General features: G+C 53.6%; 2 protein-coding genes across 2 annotated transcripts in view; both read right to left on the reverse strand.

Moving 5' to 3' along the window:
• TEAD3 (TEA domain transcription factor 3) overlaps nt 1–12338 on the reverse strand; it is a gene marked incomplete at its 5' end in the record, with an annotated part of 21429 nt that extends 9091 nt beyond the window's left edge. The window contains 4 exons of the mRNA XM_023538501.1: nt 776–840; nt 2803–3054; nt 10130–10199; nt 11823–12338. Of these exons, the coding sequence (XP_023394269.1) occupies nt 776–840; nt 2803–3054; nt 10130–10199; nt 11823–12338 (903 nt within the window). The remainder of the gene's footprint in view (nt 1–775; nt 841–2802; nt 3055–10129; nt 10200–11822) is intronic.
• Nucleotides 12339–13188: 850 nt separating this feature from the next.
• Nucleotides 13189–22308, reverse strand: part of TULP1 (tubby like protein 1) — a 13685-nt gene continuing 4565 nt past the window's right edge. The window contains exons 3-11 of the mRNA XM_011373553.2: nt 22099–22200; nt 21903–22022; nt 21492–21610; nt 18652–18822; nt 18347–18459; nt 17351–17465; nt 17165–17263; nt 14975–15146; nt 13189–13399 (exon numbers count right to left, since the gene is read on the reverse strand). Of these exons, the coding sequence (XP_011371855.1) occupies nt 13266–13399; nt 14975–15146; nt 17165–17263; nt 17351–17465; nt 18347–18459; nt 18652–18822; nt 21492–21610; nt 21903–22022; nt 22099–22200 (1145 nt within the window). The 3' untranslated portion in view covers nt 13189–13265. The remainder of the gene's footprint in view (nt 13400–14974; nt 15147–17164; nt 17264–17350; nt 17466–18346; nt 18460–18651; nt 18823–21491; nt 21611–21902; nt 22023–22098; nt 22201–22308) is intronic.

Raw genomic sequence — 22308 nt, forward strand, 5'->3', positions numbered from 1 at the left:
CCCACCCCACCCCAGCCCACCTGGCTGACTGAAGGTTCTTTCTTGCCTATTGGATTGAATCTTGGATCCACTACCTACCAGCCAAGGGACCTTGAGGAAGTTACTTAAATTCCCTGTGCCTCAGTTTCCTCATCTGTAAAATGGACATAATTACCATATCTATCTTGTAAGGTTGCTGTGAGGATCAAATAAATTAATATCAAGTTAGCTCCGAATTCGCAATTATTATTTACATATCCAACTTCCTCAGCCTGGAAGAATCCCCTCCCTTTTTTCTGCTTGGCTAAATCTTATTCCTTCTTAAAAATGCATCCTGAGTGTTACCTTCGCTAGGAAGCCTTCCTAGCTCTCCCTCTTCCTTTCCCCTGCCTGGTCAGGGTTAGATGCTTGTTCGACGGCACACCCCCCCATCTCAGCCATGCCACCCTGCTCTGCATTCATCCATCCAACCATCTGTCTCCCTGACTGGTCAGTGGGCCTCTCAGGGCAGTGTGCATGCAGCTGCCACAGCTGCCCCGTGGGGCTTTCCTGTGGTCACTGAAGCAAAGGCCTTGGGTGGAGTGGTGGGCGGTCAGAGAGGACAGTGGGAAGAGTGATGGAGCAGCTTGAGGGGGTGTGAAGTCACTAGGCGAGGGCAGGGGAGCAGGCTGGGTGAAGGGGCAGCTCTGAGGAGGTGGGCAGGGCAGTGGGATAGCTCTGGACAGAAAGGGGTTGAAGGAGGCAGCTGAGAGAATGTGTGTGTGCAGAGGGGCCACTACATAAACAGTCTCTTTACCTGTTTTCTTGTCCGAGTCTTCCCTGTTCTCAATTTAATATAGCGTGCGATCAACTCATTCCGACCTAGATTGGGTGAGAGGAAAAAATGAGTGGGCGAAGTGGGGAGCTGGTGGATGGAGACCACCCCACCAGCTGAGAACCACACAAGGCACCTCCCTCAAACACTGCTCCTCTGTTCCCTCCCCCACTCTTTACTCTGACCCCACCCTCAGGGGCACAAGCAGGTGGACAAGGAAAGTGGGGAAGTCCCAGGTGCTCCCCCTACTGCCTCCAGGGGGCAGGGGGTCTGCTCATTGGGAGAGGGGTGAATAGGGGCAGCAGAGTAGGAGGAGGAAGGTGGAACAGTGTCAGGTTTCCCTGCAGACAGGGGCAGGTGTGGCCCAGGGGCAGCAGGGCAGCTCGGTCCCTCACTCCCAGCCCCTAGCAGTGCTTCCTTCCTTCAGGGCTTGCCACCAGCTCCAAATCTCTGAGTGTGTGTATTCGTGTGTGAGACCTGACCCAGGCAGTAGACGTTTCTGTTAAGATTGCCATGTGTGTCTGAGAGTTCTAGACTGGGTTCCTGTCCTAGCTGTCCTTGACATGAGGGGGGACCCTGGACAAGTCCCTTCCCTTCTCTGGTGAAATAGGCAGGAAGGACCGGATGGTCTCCAACACACCTCCTACACTGATAGCTTGTGTTAAGATGTGTCACTGAGCATGTCACTGTGCCCTTGAGCCTGTCACCCCCATGTCACCAGTTACCAGTATCTCTCCCGCCCTATGAGAGCCCAACTGCTTGTCAGCCTTGGGGTGGGGGGCTCTGCTCAGCACCATGGACCCTCTGAGGGGGCTTGTCCCTGGGAGAGGGGTGCTTGGGACCCGTAGCTAAGCATATCTCAGCATCCCCTGGGTGTATACCTCTTACCCCCAAATCCAGGCCCCTTGCCCCCTAACCTCACAGCCTCCCCACATTCTCCAAATTCCTCTTCAATGACAGAACCAGCCCCACTGCTCCTCCCTTCCTGCCTTCCCCTCTCCACCCCACTCCCTCCGCCCTATCTAAAAATACCCTGTGGGGCTGCCCCAGCCATCTGGGAGGTGGCAGTTGGGGCAGGCAGCCCCCACCCTTAGGAAGGCATCCTGGAACATCTGCCTGCCCCATGAGTGGTGCTCTGGTGCTAGGGGTAGGTGTGAAAAGAGGGTGGGGGCAGAGGACATGGGGCAGCCCTTACCACTCGGCCCAGCTGTCTCCTTCCTGTACCCGCCATGGTACTGGATGCTGGGAGAGGACAAGCTGAGGGCCTGCCTCAGTCAACCATAGGCTGTCAGGGAGGGTTGGAAGGAGTTGGCAAAGAGCCAGGCCCAGAAGGGCTGAGTTATCCCAAAAATGCAGCTCTGGGAGAGCCCTCTCAGGGCTGGACAAGGGGCGACACTCCCTTCTGGAGGCAGAAGGTGGGCAAGGCAGCAAGGAGAGGGGCCAGAGGAACAAGAGAGACTTGGGAGGGGGTCTGAAGAATGAATGAGTCTCTCTAGCCTTCTTCCCAATACAGGCCCTTGTCACACTGTGGCTTACCTTGCAGCCCTCCCCTCCCCAAAGCAATGGAAGGAACTCACCAATGGGAAACCCTGCTCTGTGCTGGGACTTCCGCCCCAGGCCTCACCCCTCGGGCTCCCTGACATCCTCCCAGGGGAAGGACCCTCTCCCAGGCCTAGCCTGGAGCACAGTGGACTGACCCAGTTTCCCAAGCCCACTGAGTCGCTGTGAAACCTCCAGGCCAGCAGGGGGGAGGAGAGGAGAAGCAGATGGGGGTGTCAAGGGCCAAGCTCTTGAGAGCTCTCGCTGGTGGAGGGGGCAAGCCTGGCTTGTTTATGAGGAGGATCCAGACACACAGGCTTGCACGCCCAGACTCGCCCATGGCGGGCTGGCGGCCTCAAGACTTGGCCAAACCGGTTGGGTGAGGGGGCAGAGAGCAGGGGGAGGGGCCTGGGAAGGCCAGGCTGCCTCCCCCAGTCCTGTCCAGTGTCCCTGTGCCTCCCGACACGCACCATACATCTTGCCCTCGTCTGACAGGATGATCTTGCGGCGGCCGCAGGGTGGGTAGATGGCCAGGGCCTCCTGGAAGCTCTGCTCGATGTCCGGGCTCCACACTCCCTCCGCATCGTTGTCCAGCCCCTTGTCCAGGCCCTCGGGCCCATCCTCCCGGGCCTCCCCGGGGCTGCTGCTGGCGTTCCAGCTGTTGGACGCTATTGTGCTGGTTACTCTGGGCTCTGGGCCTGAGCCCACTGGGCAGCCTGAGCCTGGGGGACAGACACAGAGGAGTAAAGGCAGGTGCTCTGGGAGGTAACCAGAAATTAAGCTTATTCAGTGCTGTGTGACCTTGGATGAATTACTTCACCTTTTCAACCCCCAGTCCCATAAAAAGAGGAAAGGATCTCCTTGAGGTTGTGAGGATTAAAATTAAATGAGATCATGACAAAGTGCCAACCACAATGCCTAGCTCCTAGCACTCACTACAGCACTGGTTGCGATCAATAACAACAAAAATGCCTTATATCCACATAGCACTTCTTTGGGGAAAAAGGACTTTCATAGTCGTTCAATTCCCAAATCTAAGGCAGCGAGGGTAAAGAGTGATGCCCACTATTCAGACAAGGCAAAACCGAGGCACACTAGGTCAGTCAGCTGTCAAAGGCATATGATGAGCAAAGAGAAGAGGAACACAAGGGGCAGGGCCTGGCATTTCTGTAGCTCTCAGAGGGGCTCCTTGGCTCCTATTCTGCTAGCTCCTCCTCCCTGTCATCTGGATCCCCAACTAGGGACACTCAACCCCTCATTCTCCCCGCAGCACAAATGCAACCCTGCTGAGGACCTGCTATGGGACCCAAAAGATAACTCTAAAGAACCCTGCCAAGGAATCTAAACGTAAGGCAGGAAGTGCCCCAGGAATTGCAAGAGACACTGGCTGGCAAGGGAGCAGCTGAGAAGGTGCCCAGCCAACAGCCTTGCTCAACCCCACCCGCTCCTCCATCCCACTTCCTGTTCCCGTACCTCTTGGCCCTACAGCAGCCCATAAACCACCCACATGCCGGCCCCTGCCCTGGCCCACATCGCAGATGGGCCAGGGCTCTGTAAACTCTGAGTTCCCTGCACACGCAAGGCTAGTTTATTTAGACCACACCCAGCCAGTCCCCCCAACACACTCAGCTCCGAGTCCCTCGCTTTAGCCTAAGAATCTGCATGCCCAATGTATACCAGGGTCCTGGAAGACTCAGAGGTCAAGAGGGCTAGATCTGGGGACTTTGCTCTGGGCTTCAGGGAAAGTCGGGGCAGGTCTTTCCCCTCAAACATGAATCCCATCTCTTGTAGAATGGGTGGGGGTTCTCCCTGTGGGGCCACCTGTTTGCTTAGGGAGGCTTAAAGGGGATGGGGAGTGACATGGGATGGGGAGGGCTTGAAGGGCCTCAATATCGGCTGGATATATTGTTTTAGACTTAACATTACCACTATTGACAGCACCCGCCATACGACAGGCACTGTGCTGGGATTTTACACACGCTGACTCATTTAATTCTCAGAGTAACCTATGGGGTATATACTATTATTATTCCCACTTTACAGATGAGGAAACCAAGGAACAGAGAGGTTAAGCAACTTGCTCAAGGACACACAGCTAGTTAAGCGCTAGAGCCAGGTTCCGAACCCAGGCAATCTGGCTTCAGTCTCTTAACCAAGGGGATGGGGCTGAGAAGCTCCATCACCTATAGTGAGAAAGGTGAGAAAGGCGGTCCAGCTGTCACAGCAACCACCCTGATCTGCCTAGTGGGGTCCAGACAAAGGGGCCCTCCTTAGCCCAAGTGGCTGGAGCAACTTAAAGGACCCCAGCACCGTGGTAGACCTTTTAGTGAGCCCTCTGAGACCACCAGGAATAGCTCCCATGCCAAAGGGGCCTCCAGGGAGAGAGGAAGCCACGCTCCTGACAGGTCAGGAAGACAGACTCATCTACTCCTGCCTGTCTTTACCCCAGGGAGCTGTATCCCTATCTCTATCCTCTTTTCAATCCCGAGGCCAAGCTTTTGGAATAAAAATGTGAGAGCAGGGACTCTAGGGGACCCAGTGACTCTTACATTGAGGAAGTTGGGATACAGGGCCTGCCCCCAGGTCTGACATTGCCACAAGCTGTCAGAGGGGAGGCAGAAGAGGGAGGACGTGAGCTAAGACCCCTCCCAACAGAGTCCTCAACCCATTTTCCCCCAAACTCTTTCCTGCGGCCTCCCTCAGAGCAATGGAAGCCCAGAGCATGGGGGGATCCTGGCAGCCCGACTTTTGAAAGCAACTTTGCTGCCTCCCCCAAGTCTCTGCTTGCCTCCCCTCATCTAGGCAGTGGCCCCCCTTCTTGGGGTGATGTCAGTCCCGCCCCGCCCCCCGCAGGAGCACTGTGGCCAAATATGGCGAACACAGCAGTGCTTGGGAGCTGGGACAGACTGGGGGGGCGGGGCAGCCCCGGCTTGGACTGCTGGCAGCTGGTGAGGGGGAGGGGAGCCAGGGGGCAGCTACAAGGACAGTCAGAGAGAAAAGTGGGACCCCCATCCCTTCCGCTGGCTCAGGGGCTCATGCAAGACTTACTTTCTAGGAACTCTAGTGTAGGCAGAGCCACCAGCACAGGGGTGCACAGGTGACCCCCGCCCCACACAGCCATGCACAGGAGCACACGTGTGCAAGTATGCTGTGTGGGTGACCAGGTGACACCCACACGGGCGATGGTGGGCAGACAGCTGCACCAGGCTAGGGACTGAACTGGGATCTCTGTCCTATACACTCTAGAGGAAGTCAGTGAGAGGAGTGTGGACTGGCAGCTCCGGTCTTCCCAGAGTTACTGCTGTGGGATCAGGGCAGAAACTAGTGTGTGCCCACCTGCTTCTCCTTAGACCCCCAAACACTGGGACCCAGCCTGGGGTGAAGGAGGAAGCCAAGGGCTCCTCAGACAGCTGCAGGGCTGAAATGAGGCAAACGTGAGACTCAGCCTTGGTGGAAGAGGAGGACACTAGGGAGCTGCCTGGGGTGAGAGGGCACGCCCCCCTGGGGGGGGCAGCCTCAGCCCGGGATAGGGTCTCATCTCCCCTGTACAGAGAGGGATTGGGAGAGGTGGTGAGTTCCCCACAACCCCACCCCCAGCTCCCTGTTGACTTGCTTGCCCAGGTGTGTAGAACCTCTGCCTTGCTGAGAGGTGGGAGAGAGGAAGAAAGACCCAAGTGAGAGGCAAGCGGGTAGAGCTTTGGACAGACAGGAGGGCAAGAGGGAGATGGTGTGTGGGAGAGTTGGGGGTAGGCTAAAGAGAGGAGGGGTTAAAAGGAGCAGTAAGGGGAAAGATCAGTAAATTCAGATACAGTCAGGCAGGGAGGGAGGGGGTAAGCCAGGAGGGAGAGAAGGGTGAGGGGGAAGGGAGGAAGAGAGAGAGAACGCATGCAAGAAAGAGCCAGAGAGAGAGCATGTGCAAATGACAGAAAGACCCAGAGACCAGGGCAGACCCAGAAAGAAGGAAAGCCATTGTAGGGATCTAGGGTCAGCTACAACAAGGGCATGCTCATTCCTGCCCCATCTGCTCTCCCACCTCCTCACAGATGACCTCTCATCTCCCTCTGCAGAAGCCCCATTATTACGACAGGCGACAGGGACAGGCGGTGGACCTCCTATGGTCTCATCTGCCCTTACACTCAGTCTGATCAGCCACACACACCTGCTTCCCCTCTCCCAGTGCCTTTAGCCGTGAGTAGGCTGGGTGAGCAGGCTTTGGGGCCCTCAGGGAGGAAAGCGACACCTTGCTGCCCACTCCTCACCCTGGGGCCAGGCCTGCTGAAATAACTGGTTGGACAGCTCCAAGGATAGAGGTTAGATTTGGGCAGGTTCAGAAGCCCTAGACCCCCACTCCTATAAACCCCCCATCAGCCTCCAGACCACTCTCCCTTTTAAAGTTGGAGGACAGGCCTGAAACTTGGGCTCCCCCAAAGTCTCTGCCCTGGTGGGGAATGTAGACAAGGCAAGTCCAGGCAGGTGCCCCCCCCAAACACACGCTTATCCCTACCACTGTACCAGCCCCACTGGGAGGACAAACTGAGCCTGGTGACTCTGCTGGGTCTAGCAGCCAGCAGCTGTCCACTCTTGCAGCGACCCCAGCCTCCAAAGTACTCTCACTTTGAGTGATCACTCAAAAATGTGGGAAGATTAGTGAAATCAGCAGTTCTGTCCAGAATACCGCCCCCAAACCTGGGCTGGGCTGACCAGCCAGGGGGTTGATGATGGGGAGGGTAGCTGATGATGGCTAAGGGAGCCTCCCCACCCTCTCTGCCTTTCTCCCTTTCCTCCCCACCAGCCCCCACAGCAGGGCCAGCTGTTCTCCAGCTGCCAGAGGCTCCCACCCTAGAAGTGGCCCTGCTTTTGTTGGGATGCCTCCTCCATCTCCCGTCCAAGGACCCCTGAGGGACCCTGCCTGGTGGCCACACCCTGCCAGGCTGGGGAGGGAATAATACCCTCTTCCCTGGAGTAGGGTCGGGATTTTTACAGGCGGAAACAATTTGCAGAGCCCACTAGGAGGGAGGTGGGGGGCATCCTCCCCTCTCCCCCGCTCATTAATGTGCTTCCAATTTGGGAATCAAGACTGTGCCACACGCCCCCATACTCAGGGCACAGGCTTCTCAGGGAGTAGAGGGGCTGGCCAGCCCCCTAGGCTTCCTTCTCCAAAGCTCCTCCTCACTGTCAGCATGCACCCCACCCCAAGGAGTTGTAGGAGGGTGGGAGGGTAAAGACTCAGAGCCCTCAAACCTCTTGCAGAGAGAAAGGGCCCGGTTCCCAGACCTCCCTTCGCCCCCATCATGAGATTCTGTCCTGTCTCCTCATCTTATCTCAGACCAGTGAAGGCCAGGTATCCAAGTTGGTGGGGACAGAGATGCAGTTAATGGGCAACTTGGGAAACAGGGTTCCACAGTTCTCAATTAACCTGTCAGCACCTCCACTCCCACCAGCCTGCCTCAACCCAAACCCCTTGCACTCTGTCACAGACTGAGGTGCCACCAGTCACTCAATGAATCCCCCCATCATGAGTCACAATATCATCTATAAACACACAGGCTTCACAGGCTTTCTCTGGGCTCCTTCTCTCTCTCTTACACACACAATCCTCTTCACAGACACCGTCTTTCACGTTCACTATTACATGTATCTCTCCCCCTTTTCTTTTTTTTTTAAATTTTATTGTGAGGAAATACACGTAACATTAAATTTATTATTTTAACCATTTTTAAGTGGCATTAAGTGCATTTCTTGTTGTTTTGAACAGTTGTTTTTCATGGTCCCCCATACAGACACCACATGCATCAGGGTCACAGGCCCCCAAATTAGTCACACACAGTATCCCACTCTATATCTGGCGCAGCCTGAACGATGTCGCCCACACTGTCCTACAGTCCCAAACAATCTCAGATAGTGACCACCCACAGAGGCAGTCTCAGTCACACCCCACAGTTTCTCTTACACGCAGCACACACATGCAGTTTCTTTCTTGTGCTCAGTTTCATCCTACACACCTTATTTCACACTCAGCTTATCACAACAACTTCTCAGCACACTTATAGTGTATTGGATATAGTCTACCATGTCACAATGGTTTCTTCCTTACACAGATGCACACACACACCATACTGTCATAGTTTTTCTCATACATAGTGTCATATACAGTCACACACACAGATCCTCAGAGTTTCTATAAACCTGAGATCATCTCATATGCTGTTCGCACACATGTAGCATCATAAAGAGTCATGCCACAGCATCATATGTCACACAGAACGTCATTCATTCTACTTCTGACACACACAGCATCATACAATTGCAGTGTCCCTCACACATGTAGAGCATCAAAATCCCAACCAGTATCAGACACAGGCTTGGTTTGATAGGCTCATACTGATATGTCTTTCATAAACACATCCCGTGTGATGGCCATTCACACAGTCGCACACTAAGAACATCATTCAGTTTTTCTCATGTATGTGCTATATCAGTCATACACAGAGACCGTCAGTTTCTTTCACACACATGAATGTTAAAAAGTCACAATGTCACATACAGTTTCTCTTGTGCATGTCCAGCCTCACATGCAGTCACATACACAAACTGGTTTTACCTGGTTGTCTCTCACACACATATCCATCCCACACACAGTTTCACCCACACAGAATGTCCCACTCGGTTCCTCTCACACACATCCAGCGTCACACACAGTTGCACTCTCATTTCCCTCTATCACTTCCTGTCCTTTCAGGCCTGGCAGGGAGTACAGGAAACAATCAGCACTCTAGGAAACCTCAAAGGCTGAAGCTTAAGGGATCCTCAGAGTGATAGGATTCTCTGGCCCCTGCCTACAGCCTCCTGTGGGACCCTGAGAGAACAGGCAGAGCCCTCTCCCATCCAGTGTCCTCTCTGGAGGAGCAGCACCTCTCTTGCAGACAACTCTAGGCTGGCACAACACCAGGAGGGAGGGGAGGGCAAGGCAAGGCCATGGGGACAGAGCCAAGTGTGATCTGTTGACCTCTGCTCCAGGTCTGACCAGAGAAGTTCCTGCCATGGCCCCAGGGCTGCCCCTAGGTCCCCGGATACCTGGGTCCTCAAGGCCACCCCTGGGACCCAACAGCTTCTGCAGCTCTCATGTGGGAAGAAGGGAGTGTGATCTCTGAGCCACATTCACAGAAAGCTGCAGCATGTAGAGCCATCATGGCTCCCCAGCTCCCTGTGGCCTGGCACTACCAGCTTTTTTCCTGCTTTCCTCACTGTGAGTAGAACCCTCTGCTCCTCTCCCCTTCCTGAGAAGGTGGGCAGGGCTGATAGCTTCGGTGCCCTTCCAGCTTAACACTGAGCCCCTAGAGGGGTCTGGGAGTCAGGCAGGGGGGCCCGCCATCCAAGTGGCCTCTGAACACCATTCATCCCATCTAGCTTTTCAGACCTACTACCACCACTTCAGAGGGCAAGTTCCCCAACTCCACCTGGCCTCCCCGTCCCTCGACGCCTGCTGCCTGCAACTTTTTCAGCTGCGCTCACCTGGTTTAGTTACTCCTCAGTCACCCCTAATCTGTTCTCATTTTCTTCCTTAGACCATGGGATCACCCACTCACTTCTCCAGACCCCATCAGGTTTAGATTCCATAATGGGAGGAGAAGGAAGGCCAGCTGACTAGGAGACAGAGACTCTGGGAGAAGCTCAAAGAAAAGAGACCTGAGAAGTCATTTATTCCAAGCAGGGAAACTGAAGCCCAAAGAAAGAGGCCCACCAAGATGACACAGCTGATTAAAGGTCCAGCTGGGAACAGATCTCTAATTGCTTTACCTCTTCTTTTGATGTTTCCTTCTGGTTTTAATATTTCCTCAACTGGCAGGATGTACCAGGGTTTGCAAACCTGAGGGTGAGGGTGGGAGCAGGGCTCAAGACACATACACATAGCTCTGTCCTGCCAATCACTGACCATCCTACTCAGTCATTCCGAAGCCCAGATGCACTAATTAACATTAATTACTGTTCCTTCCCTATGGGACTGGGGGAATGCCCAAGTGGTTGAGATTTCTATGGGCTCCCAGCCTCTTTCTGAGGAGGGGGCATCCAGGGCCCATGAAGTCACCTTCACCAGATATCCATTTTCTAGATGATACATCTGTCCATCCCCTGCCCACAGGGCGAGCAGGAATCCAGAAGCCTACAAGGATCCAGAAACATGTCCTGGGGCGGTACCCTTGCAAAAAGAGCTACAAAAATCTGGAAGGGAAGAGGACATAATTCCCCCAAATCTCCAACTTTTGGGCATTTTGAATTTCTCTCCTTTCCCCAGGCTACCCTTAGCATTCCAATCAAGGAGGTGTCTGCACTGGGGTGGAACGTGTCCACAGAACCAGGCCAAAGGAGATGGGACACATAGCTGCCACGGGCACCAGCCCCTCTGGGCTGTGTCCAGCCCCCACCCCCATCCCCTGATCTCCTGGGCTACAAGTCCAGGCCTGACCTGGTTCTGCCTCTACCTAGAGAAAGGAAAGACACAGAGGGAGGTGCCCCCTGAGAAGCCCTCCCCCAGGGCTCATTCCCCCTTGCCCAGAAAGAATCTCTCAGATCTGGATCAGGGCTCCTCTCTCAGAAAAGTGACAGAGTGGGGTCTCAATGACAGAGCCTGGCTAGGCTGGAAACCAGATGCAGACAGGCACTCCAGCCTTCCTTCCCCAGGCAGGAGTAAAGGGCATGACAGACAATGGTGGTGGTGGCGGTGGTGGCGGGGACAAGCTGCCTTCAAACCTTCTAAAGTTTAAACAAGGGCTCTGAGAAAGTGTGGCAAAGAGAAGGCCCCAAATCCAGCCCCCTTTGGAGTCGGGCTCATAGCGTCAGGGCTGGAACGCTGAACCTCCACCCCGACACAGGCAGCATAACTGGAGAGAACTTAAGCCCCTGCCTCTCGGGGGGCACACGCCCTGGGCGCGCAGCTTTGCTCCCAGACAGCCTCCACAATCCAGCGAAGCCGTGGGCACCGCGCGCAGGAGCCTGCCTGGGCGCCGAGAGGCCCGGCCCGAGGCCTGCGTGGAGCTGGGGCCAGGCGGGCTCCGGGAGAGAGCGCAAGCCGGGAGTCCAAAGGGCGGCAGGGCCCGGGACTGGGCGCCCTGGGTAATGAGCTCCCCTGTGGCAGGCCCCCCCCCAAGTCGTGCGGCCCCCAGACCGCTGCTTTGACATCCCAAACGCGGACGTTCGGAGAGGCGATGGCACCGGGGACAATCTCCCGGCTCCCCTACCTCCTCTGACCAACTCATACCGGTCGCGGGAGGGGGGACGGTGGGAGGGGTGGGCGGGGCTTCCCGGAGAGCTCTCCCCCCCCCCCACTTTCCCTCTAAACTTCCCGGCACCCAAATCCGGGGCTCCGGTTGAGGCTGGACAATAGCTCGGGGACCCAGCCCCAGTCAAGTGTGTCCCCCCCCAATCCATAACCAACCAGCCAACCAAACCACCTCTCCCAGCCTGGCCTCCTCCCAGCGTCCGCCGGGCTTACCTGGTCCGAGCTCGCGGGGGCGCTCCGACCGGGCCGCTCCGCGGGGCCCGAGGGAGCTGAGAGGGGGGCCGGGGAAGGGGGGTCGTGGGGAGGGGGCTGGCCGGAATGTGCGGAATGAGCTGGGCAGGAGCGGGAGGCGCCGGGCGCGGAGGAGGGAGTGAGCGGGACGGAAAGTTTGTGTTGAGGAGCCCGGCGGGGGGTGGGGGCTGCGGGGAAGGAGGGGGCGGGGCGCGCAGGGGGGCGGGCACCGGTTGGGAGGGGCGGGGCCGCCCTCGCCCGGCGCTCTGGCTGCCCACCCCACGGCTTCGCGACCCGCGGTCGCTCCCGGCCTTCCTGCACCCGGGCGCCCTGCTCCTCGCCCGCAGTGGCGACACTCCCAACCTCCCCCTGCAACGGGGCCTTAGCCCACCTCCCCAGTACCCCACTGGAATTTGGGGATCCTGCCTCGGCGGGGCCGAGGGCGGAGCTCCTGCCTCGGGTACAGGACTCCGTCGGTGTCGGGGCCCGGGTGTCACGTCATGAGCCCGGTGGAGCCAGAGTGCACGGGCCTCGGGGCTCACCCCCACCCCCCGCCGTCTCGAGCCGCCGAGGCGGAGCGCCCTCTCCCTCCCAAGAGCCCGCCCCCCACTCCCGGGGCCCAGACCCGGCCCCGCCCTGGCGGCTGCGCCCGCCCTGCCCGGACCCGGTTTGTCTGGTTCTCCCCGAGAGGCTTGTTTCTCGAATTTCTCCTTTTCCCCCTCTTCCTGGACCTCCGGGGCCCTCCCTCTCGGCCGGCTCCCCAGGGCCCCCACGGGGGGCGTCTTGACACCGCGAGCCCGCCGAGTTTCGGTAGGACCGGCGGCGGGCGCGGGGGAGGGGACGAGGGAGCGCCCCGGGCCTGGGCGGGAGCGGGGAAGGGAGGCCTCCAGCCCGCCCTCCGGTCTCCTCCCGCCGCCTCGTCCTCCGCACGCGCTGAAGAACCACTGCTCCGCTTGGCCTAGGACGCGGCTTTATTGGGGATGTGGGTACCTGGCCCATGTCCCCCATCACCTGCCCCCTCCTCCGAGCCAGCCCCAACTCCTCAGAGCCCTAGCACGGTCCCGGAGGGGGTTAAAACAACACTGACTACTGCTCCTGGACGGGAAGTGACTGTGTGTGTGTGTGTGTGTGTGTGTGTGTGTGTGTGTGTGTGTGTGTGTAGCGGCGCAGGCTAGCTCCGCGACCAGATGTGCGGCTCCCACTCCAGATGTTCTTCATCTCCGTCAGACTCGCGGTCTTAGCTCCTCCCCTGCCTTGGCCTGTACCAGGGTGGGGAGTGGATGGGGGTCACCTAAAGACAGTGAGGATCACTCCCCGACAAGAGAGGAGTCTTCTGTGGGGGCTTTGATGAAGTGACCCTGCAAGCCTCCATTGAATCCTTTCCCGGACCTTGGTGGGCTCTGGGAGTGTTGGGGGCTGCTGGGGTCACTCGCAGGCCAGCTTCCCGTCGAAACTGGAGAGGGCGATGGCAAAGGCCTGCAGGGCACACAGCGGGTACCGGTAGTCTAGAGTGAAGGCATCCTCCGCTACGCGGCCGAACTGCAGCACTATATAGTCCTCTGTGGATACAGACAAGGGTGTGGGCAGCCGGAGACCTCCTGGGTCATCATCCTGGCAATCAGTGCCCTCAGCATTGAGGACTGTCCCCCTCCCTTGCATTGGGACCCAATACTCAGATACCTAGGTTATTCGCCCTCCAACCATCCTCTCTTCTTACCTCACCCAACTTGCCCCACCTGCAACTTTACTGGAAGCCCCTGAGGACAGAGACCCTGCCTTATCTTCTGCCACCAGACCTATTCATGCGATGGCCACTTAACTATAGGAACCTGTCAAACTTCCCCATCAAACTTCCCCAAGCCTAGATTCCTCCCTTTCCAACATCTCTGTTGTCTTCTGACTCCATTCCTTCTTCTTCCCACCCCCCTCCCCAGCTCACCCCAAGTTCCATCTTAGACCACCAGGCTCAATCCCTTAACTAGCCCCCTGGTTCCCTTCCTCATCCTGTGCTCCATTCAGCCCTATCCTAACACTTCCCCCAGCATCCATATGGGCAGGAAGTTACTAAAAATACCCCCAACCTCAGCAGACCAGGCTCCACCAGAAATGTGATCTGAAGAGCAGTTATCCAAAGCCTGGGGACAGGTGACACTGGGGCACATCCCTAGGATGGAGTGGGGGGTGGGGAACTCACTCAATGTTAGCTGTCCCTGGGAACCTGGAGTCCCTTGGGAGAGACCTTTCCATTCCCAAACTTTCTTACCCCTAATGCAGACCTCTCCCCAGGCTTGTAACAGGGACATTTTTACTTAATTATGTTCTGGGTACATCTTGTTTCCCTCCTCAAGGGCAGGCCTTTGACCTCACTTGAGAGAAGACAATAGAGTAGGCACTCAGAAATGCTTGATTAATATTCCCTACGTAGCTATCTTGAAAGGGTTAGGAGCCCAGGCACTGGAGCCAGACTACCTGGGTTCTAATTCCAGCTCTTACTGTATGACCTTGGGTTCGTTTCATAACCTCTCTGTGCCTCAGTTTTCTCCTCTGCCAAATAGAGACAACAATACCTTCCTCACAGGGCTGTTGAAAAGATTTAACGATTCAGTATCTGTAAAGTCCCGAGAACAGTGTCTGGCACAGAGAAGATACTGTGTGTCTGTGAAGTAAATATTGAGGGCCAGTGTAACTGCCTGGAGGAGCTGAGAGATTTTGGGTAAGGTACTGCCTCGAGCCTCAGCACCCTCTTTAATCACAAAGGGGTTGGGCTATCAGTGATTTTCAAACTCCAGCAGCTTAACTCTCCCTTCAGCACAGTTTTACCCAGTATCTACCCCAGGGCTCTGGTCAATCCTAGAATGAGGGTCTGGAATACTGAGCCCCAAGACACCTGCTTGGAATATTTAAGGCTCCAGAGAGCACAGCGTCAATGCCCCCAGAGGAGAGAGTGACCTTCCTAGATGTTCTGGCTCCAGAGATAAAGTACAGCTCCAGGTCTGTGTGTGTGTGTGTGTGTGCATGTGTGTGTGCGTGTGTGTGTGTGTGGTGGTAGTGGTAGGGAAAGGCCTGAGTGAGGGTCAGGGTCCTGGAGGTGGAGGTGGTAGGAGCAGCCTGGTCTGGGGCCCTTAGATACTCACGGTCATCAGCATGGACAATCTGGAAGTTCTTGACTGAAGCCTGAGTAACTCGGCCTTGGAAATTGAGGGTGTAGGAGCCACTGTCTTCATTCCAGACAGGTGGCTTGTTGTGCAGCTCGATGAGGCTCTCCAGTGTCTTGTTCTGCCAGCGTACTAGTAGTCCATCACTGGCCTTGGGTTTTGGGAGAGTATTAGGGAGAGGACAGTTAGGGGTGGTCTTTGTGGTATCACTGGGGGCAGGGTGTGCATCTGCGAGAATGGGGCTTAGCTGTGGGATGCCAAAGTGGAGGGTTGGAAAATGGAAAGTAGCATCCATCACATAGTAGGTGCTCTGTGCCATTGATACCCAAGGGGTCTTTGGAGCAGTCACACACTGGCACTCGAATACGGGGATGAACCAGACATTCTAGGACCTACAAGGAGCTTACAGTTGAGCTTAAGGAGATAAACAGGTAAACAGTGGTTAAAATAAAATGTCCTGGAAGAGTTTCTAGAAGGAAGAAGTGGTGTCTGTATGAGTGTGCTGTTTAGATAGTTCTTTCCTTGCCACCTTTTCACATTCATGGCTTAGAGTGAGTCCACTTAAGACCATATCCTCCATGAAGCCTTCCTGACCCCATGTCTGATTTACATGTCTTAGATCTGAGCTTCCATAACACCTTGCTGTTACCATTCTACCACTGCATTGTAATGGGACAGAATTAGATACTTTAAGGGCCGGTAGAGTATTTTAGTAATTTATCTGTACCTCAGTTTCCCTCACAACAGGGTGTTGTGAGGATTAAATAATAGTGCATGAAGTGTTGTTTAAATCAGTTCTTGGCACAGAATAAATGCTCCATAAATATCAGATATTGTTTCGATGGTACCTGTTGTATTGATTTTGGTTCTACAGTGCTTGGCTTTAATAAATGATTGGAGAATGAATGAACTAAGATGATGAAGAGACCCAGAACACCACTGGGTAGTTCTTACTGAGCCCAAATGCACAGATGGCACTGGAGAATATGTGTGTTTACTCCAGGCATGGAAGAAACAAGTGTGGGACCACAGGTTCCTCAAGACTAGAGCCTCCCATGGCTGGTGCCCCACCTGTGCACTGGGCCTCTGATTATGGTGTGACTTTCCAGCAGAGAAAGATGTGTGATCAGCTGACAGGGGTATTATTTTTCATTGTAAATGAGTAAAGTGACATCACTGTATGGAGCATGTCAGTCATCCGGTCTCTGAAATCCTAGGCTCAACTGACCCACAGTGCTACGGAGCAGAGTGCAGGACTGACTCTGAAGGAGGCCACATTTGTAGAACATCTCTTCATCTTACCTTATACCTACACACAGACATAAAGGAAACAACCTTTGCTTTTTAATATAAGTCAAATCATGTCACTCTTTTGCTCAAAACCCTACTCTGGCTTCCTGTTTCTCTCAGGGTAAAAACCAGTTATACTGGCTCTATCTGCCCCTAACTCTCACCCCTCTTACCTCATCTCCCTGCAGCCACACTGGCCACCTGCTGTTCCTCAGACCCACCAGGCACCTTCCTGCCTCAGGGCCTTTGCACTCATTCTTCCCTCTGCCTGGATGATCTTTCCCAAGATATCTGCAAGCTTGCTCCCTCACCTCCTTCAAGACTTTGCTCAAATTTCACCTTCTCAATGAGGCCCACCCTGACCATTGTATTTAATATTGAAAGACACACACACACACACACACACACACACACACACACACACACACACTTCTCATCTCTCTTTCCTTACTCAACTTTTTTTTCTATAACACTTATCATCTTCTAACATACTAATTTACTTATTTCTCACAATTATGGTCTACTGTCTTGCTCCCCTAGAATGCCAAGAGGGCAGATCTTCGTTTTGTCCACTGACGTCCTGAATAATAATACTTGGCCCTCAATATGTCCGTTGAATGAATATATAAATGGATAATTTGATGTAAACTTAAAACAAACAAAAAAACAAAAAAACAGAACCTATCGTGCTTGTTTCAGTGAATGCGATTACAAAAACCCAGAATGCATTCCACAAGTTGCCAGAATGCATTTGCACTGGAGTATGCTCAAGAGGTTGGGTGTTGGGCAAGCTAAGCCCACCACCCCCAGCTCCCCTGGAGTGGGTCATGTAGGAAGCAGGACCCTCAGGGAGAGGAGTCAGGGAGGTGCAGGGCTCACATTTCTGGGCCGGATGGGGACCCTTTCGTTGTCTGCATTCATGCCAGGAATGATGACTGTCATGCGCCGGGGACCTCGGAAGCCCAGCACATTGGTTTCCTGGGAGTGAGATGTGCATTAGGGAAGAATAAGTGCAAAGGCCCTGCAAGGGGTTGGGCCTGACATGGGGGACAGGTGGAGTCTCACATAGATCACAGCTGCCAGCTCCTGCCGAAGGCTTCCCAGGTCGGCGTTGCCTCCTCCACGGTGAGGGTTCTGCCCATTGTCAAACACCGTGAAGCGGTTCCCCAGGAGGTTGGACCTGCAAGCAGGGCGGAACTAGGGGCGGGGCTGAGGAGAATCCACGCCCTACTCCAAGACCATCCTCCGTCCCCCCTGCCAAGCGGTTTTGAGAGCTCTTTGGTCATCAACGGGGAAGGTGTCTTAGGACGGAGAAATCCGTATACGCTGCCCCACACTTCCTCCATAAGGTCTTTTAAAAAGATGAATCTAGGAGACTGGGCAGAGTTCAAGTCTCAGCTCTATCTCTTACTGGCTGTGTGACCTTAGGTAAATTACTTAACTGGTCTGAGCCTCAACTTCTCCATCTGAGAAACGGGCATAACAGCAGTATTTACATCATTTAGTTGAGAAGAAGATTAAATGGGTTAATATTTGGAAGTTACTTAGAAGCATGCCTGATGCTTAGGTAGGCCTTATGTAAGTGTTAAATACATAAATAAAAGAAATAAAGCTTGATTCAGTGGTCTACCCACCCACCCCCCCACCTCTCAGATTTGTGGTGAGGATTAGATGAGATACGGGAGACATAGCACAGGATAGGTGCCAAATATTTGTTCATTCATTCACTTAATACTTATTGAGTAGCTATTATGTGCCAGGTCCTAGGAATTCAATCATGAACAAGACAGGCCCTGCCCTCATGGAGCTTATGCCCTATTCCAAGTGAGGTTCACGGATGAGCAGTGCGGGCACCAGCTGGGTGATTGTTAGAAATATAAAATCTCCCCCCATCCCCCACTCCAGACTCAGTGAACCATTTTAACAAGATCCCCAAGTGATCTATACAAAGTATGAGAAGCCCTGGGCCAGAGTGTCCAATGTGGTGGGCACTCTGCAGGCACAGGGAGACACAGAAGGCTGGCCATGGCCCTCTTGATGCTCTGAGCTTCCCAGCCCCACCTCAGCTTCCCAATAAAATTCTCTCCTCCTCGGGACAGGTTGGTAGGGTCGCTGGAGATGAGGTAGTTGGCTGTCTTGCTCCGTTTCCGTTTCCTGCCAGCTAAGAGGAACACCTGGGGAGAGGTGGAGACAAGTGAGAGGCTGGGAAGAGAAGACCAGGTGGCAAAAGGAAGTGGATGAGGTTGAGAAAGCCTATTTGCCTTGTAGCCCCTCCCCACATCTTGGCCCTAGACCTCCCTCAGCCCTTGTTGTGGCACTTCCACTCTCTCTCCCCATCCCTCTCCCTCCATCTCTCCCTTACCCACCTTTTTCTCGGTGTCCAAGTGCAGGAAGTAGGAGGGATACAGGCCCCGATCCATACCCTTCTTGTCCCGGGTCAGCCGGCAGCGCACCGTCCGGCCCTGGGGGGCAGGCCGAAGCACGAACTCCCGAGGTTCGTCCACTTCCACAGGTGGGGATGGAGCCCTCTCCTCCTTCTGGGTGTGGGGGGGCAGGGGGTGCCTCAGCCTCAGAGCACTAGCTCCCCTGCCCTCGGCAGATCCCCAGTGCTGGGACATAGGCAGGGCAGGCAGGTCAACTCACCACTTTCTGTGTGGGGAGAGAACAGAGAGGCCAACTAGAGTGTTGCTGGGCCCGCATGCTTCCCCAACAGCTCAGCAAGCTATGTTAGGAGGCTCTGGGGAGCCTTGAATTTAATTATTATTTCATTTAGCTTGTAGTTAAGAGTCCAGGCTCTGGAGCCAGATGGCCTGAGTTCAGATCTTGATTCCACCACTGTCTGCCATGTTTGTGCCCTGACTCAGTTTCCATGTGAGTAGTAGATGAATCCCTGGGACAGAACTTACCTAATTTATACATTTAACAAACACTCATATAAAGTCTACCAACGTGCAGGTAGTTCTAAGCACTTTCTAAATATTAACTCATTTAATTTTCTTATCAATATTCACTGAAGTAACTGTTCCATTTTACAGATGAAGAAGCTGACGCTCAGAGAGGTTAAGAAACTTGCCCAAGTTCACATAGCTAGTAAGAGGTGGAGCTGGGATTTAATGCTGTCCAGTCTCCTGTTAGATTCAGAGCCTTTAGAAAGACCTTTTTTCATGTGGACACACTCTCATGGGGTGAACTGAGGTGAGGCTGAAGGTATCAACTGCCGTGTTCTAAGCACATAGCACAGCGGAAGTAAGTGTTAGCTATTACTATTATTATGAACATATAGTAACTACTCAATGTCGTAGCCAACTTCCAAGATGGCCCACAATGGTCCCTGCCTCTATTGACATCCATATATAGTCCCCTCCCACATTGTATCAGGGCTGGCCTTTGTGACCAACAGAATATGGCAGAAGTGATGGGGGTTGTCACTTCTAAGGCTAAGTCATGAAAGTTACTTTGGCTTCTCTTTGCTCTTTCTCTCAGGCCACCATTCCTGGGCTCTGGGGGAAGTTGGCTGCCATGTCATAAGAACACTCGAGCAGTGCTATGGAGAGGCCTCCAACCAACGACCATGACAGTGAACCATTTGAAAAGTGGGTCTTCCATTTCTAGTCAAGTTTTCAGAACGACTGCAGACCCAGATGACATCCTTTTTTTTTCCAGATGACATCTTGACTGAAACCTCATGAGAGATCCTGAGCCTGTGCTACCCAGCTAAACCTCTCCTAGATTTCTGACTCATGGAAATTAAGAAAATAAACGTTTGTTGCTTTAAGATACTACACGTTGGTTTATTATATGATAATTCATAGTTATATATATAATGAACGAATAAGCTAGTTTTGCTCATGGAGAAACTAATAACAATTTGATTGTATTATGTCCTACAGTGGCCTGGCCTGGTGACCCACAGTGTCCCTTCTAGTCTCACAAACTGCATGCATTTTGCTTTCATGTTCTATACCTCACAAGAGGGGGAGCTAAGATTCTAACCCCAACTTTCCCAACAGGGACAAAAGGGACTACCAGTCTGGGTGTGTGCATTTGAGGATAAAATGCTATCTGTGAGCCACTGAGAAGCCCTGATGTGCTATAGTTGGCCATTTTTGCTGAGGGCAGGTTTGCATTGTGTATTAGGTGAGGCTAGTGTTGGGGAGGGAGTCCTTAGCCTGCGGGCAGTGAGCATTTCTTCTCCTCTCTAGGCTTCTCCAGAAGAAACTTGTGCAACACAAGACTATGTTTGGAATGTGATCTGGAGAAAGCCAGAACTTATTCAAACATTTCTACAGCTTGAATTTCAAGGACCTACTATATAAAAGGCTGTACTGCAATTATATTTATTTCTCTTGGAAGATAATAAACTGGACTTTTAGTTTATACATCAGTATCTGATGATCTTGGCTAGTGTGAATTGGTCCCCCAAGACCTGACGACTCCTGAATGAACTAACAAACCCACATAGCTAAGACTCTGGCCTTGCCCTCATGGTGATCTCTCCACTTGTGGAAAACAGTTCCTCAAAGACTTTCATCACTTTCTCTGTCCAGTTGGATCTCTCTCTCCTGCTTACTTGAGTTTGTGCATGTTGGTGCCTAAGTTTGTAAGTAAGAGCAATATTCAAAACATTTAAGAACCTGCTCTGCCCATGGAATGCCCAGTCAGAATGGACACCGGGTAGGCCTAGAGGAGTGTCCTGGAGGCCCCTGACAGCCAGTGTAACCCTTTGGTCGCTAGAAGGTTGGGATGTCCTAGGTAAGGTAGCAGAAAACACTTGGGGAGCTCAGAGCTGCAGGGTGGAAATATTTTAACAACTCGTACAGTTGGTTATCAGTCAGTTGGTATGCTCAAGGGTGTTGTACATATGTGTCTGTTGGCCTGTGTGTGCCACCTCAGAAAATGTGCATCTCTTCATGGGGTGCATCTCTGGCTATGTCTGATGGTTAGGTTGCACTGGGGAGGGCTTAGAGACCAGATGATATAAGGCCCCTGGGTGGCCAGTCTCAACCTGGTGACCCCACGACTACCCCTTCTGTTCTTACAAGTCTCCCTTTGTCCTCATATTCTGTCACTAGAGGAGGAGCCAAGATTCCAATCCCAGGTGACTTCATGGTCCCAACCCATGAGGTCCCACACTAGTTCCCCAAGCCCAGGCCCCTGCCACTGTTCCCCCAAAAGACCTCAGCCCCCTTCCTCTCTGAGACCCAACCTTTTTGCCTTTTCCTTTTGCTTTGCCCTTCTGATTGCTGTTCTTGGTCACCGCAGCTGCCTCCTCTTTCTCCTCATCCTCGTCCTCCTTCCTTTCCTCTTCTGAGCCTTTGGGAATACCTGGGAATGGAGCAGGAACAGGCCAGTTAACCCCTTACCCTGTGAAGTATTTCATGGTTTTCGAAGTGCTTGCGACACCCATGTCTCACTTGGACCTTTCTCACGATCACAAGAGAGTAACCCCATATTACTATTATCAGAGCCTTAAAAGGGCTAAGACACCCAAGGTCACAGAACTATTAAAATGGCAGTCAAGATACCCCAAGTTTTCTGACTCTAGAACCCTACACTGTGCCCCAGATCTCCACCCCCAGGACTGCCTCTCAATGTCATGGCACCAAAGGCCACTCACCTTTCTTCTTCAGAGCTTTCTCAGCTGGGCCATCTTCCCCAACCAGAAACATGGCTGCTGGGATCTTCTTCCGCACTCTGGCCGGGCTCACTGAGGAGTCCTTGTCAGCCTCCCCAGACCCTGTGTGTGTGGTTGTGAAGGGATTACAACTCCCACCACACCCGGAGGCCCTTGTTTCTCCAGAGACCAGTCTCACCTTTCTTCTTCGTCTTTTTCATCTTGGTCCCTTCCCCTGCTGGTGCCTCTTTCTTCTTAATTCGAAGAGGTTTCAGTGGGGGAACAGGGCTTCCCAAGTCTCCTAGAAATGGAGAGTGGGGGTTAGACAAAGAAAAGCCTGTTGAGGCTGAAGACCATTTTCCAACCCACTCATCGTTCCTTCAGTCCCCAGTGAGGCAGAAGGCCTGAC

The sequence above is a fragment of the Pteropus vampyrus genome, unplaced genomic scaffold (genome assembly GCF_000151845.1).
Source record: "Pteropus vampyrus isolate Shadow unplaced genomic scaffold, Pvam_2.0 Scaffold225, whole genome shotgun sequence".
Lineage (NCBI taxonomy): Eukaryota > Metazoa > Chordata > Mammalia > Chiroptera > Pteropodidae > Pteropus > Pteropus vampyrus.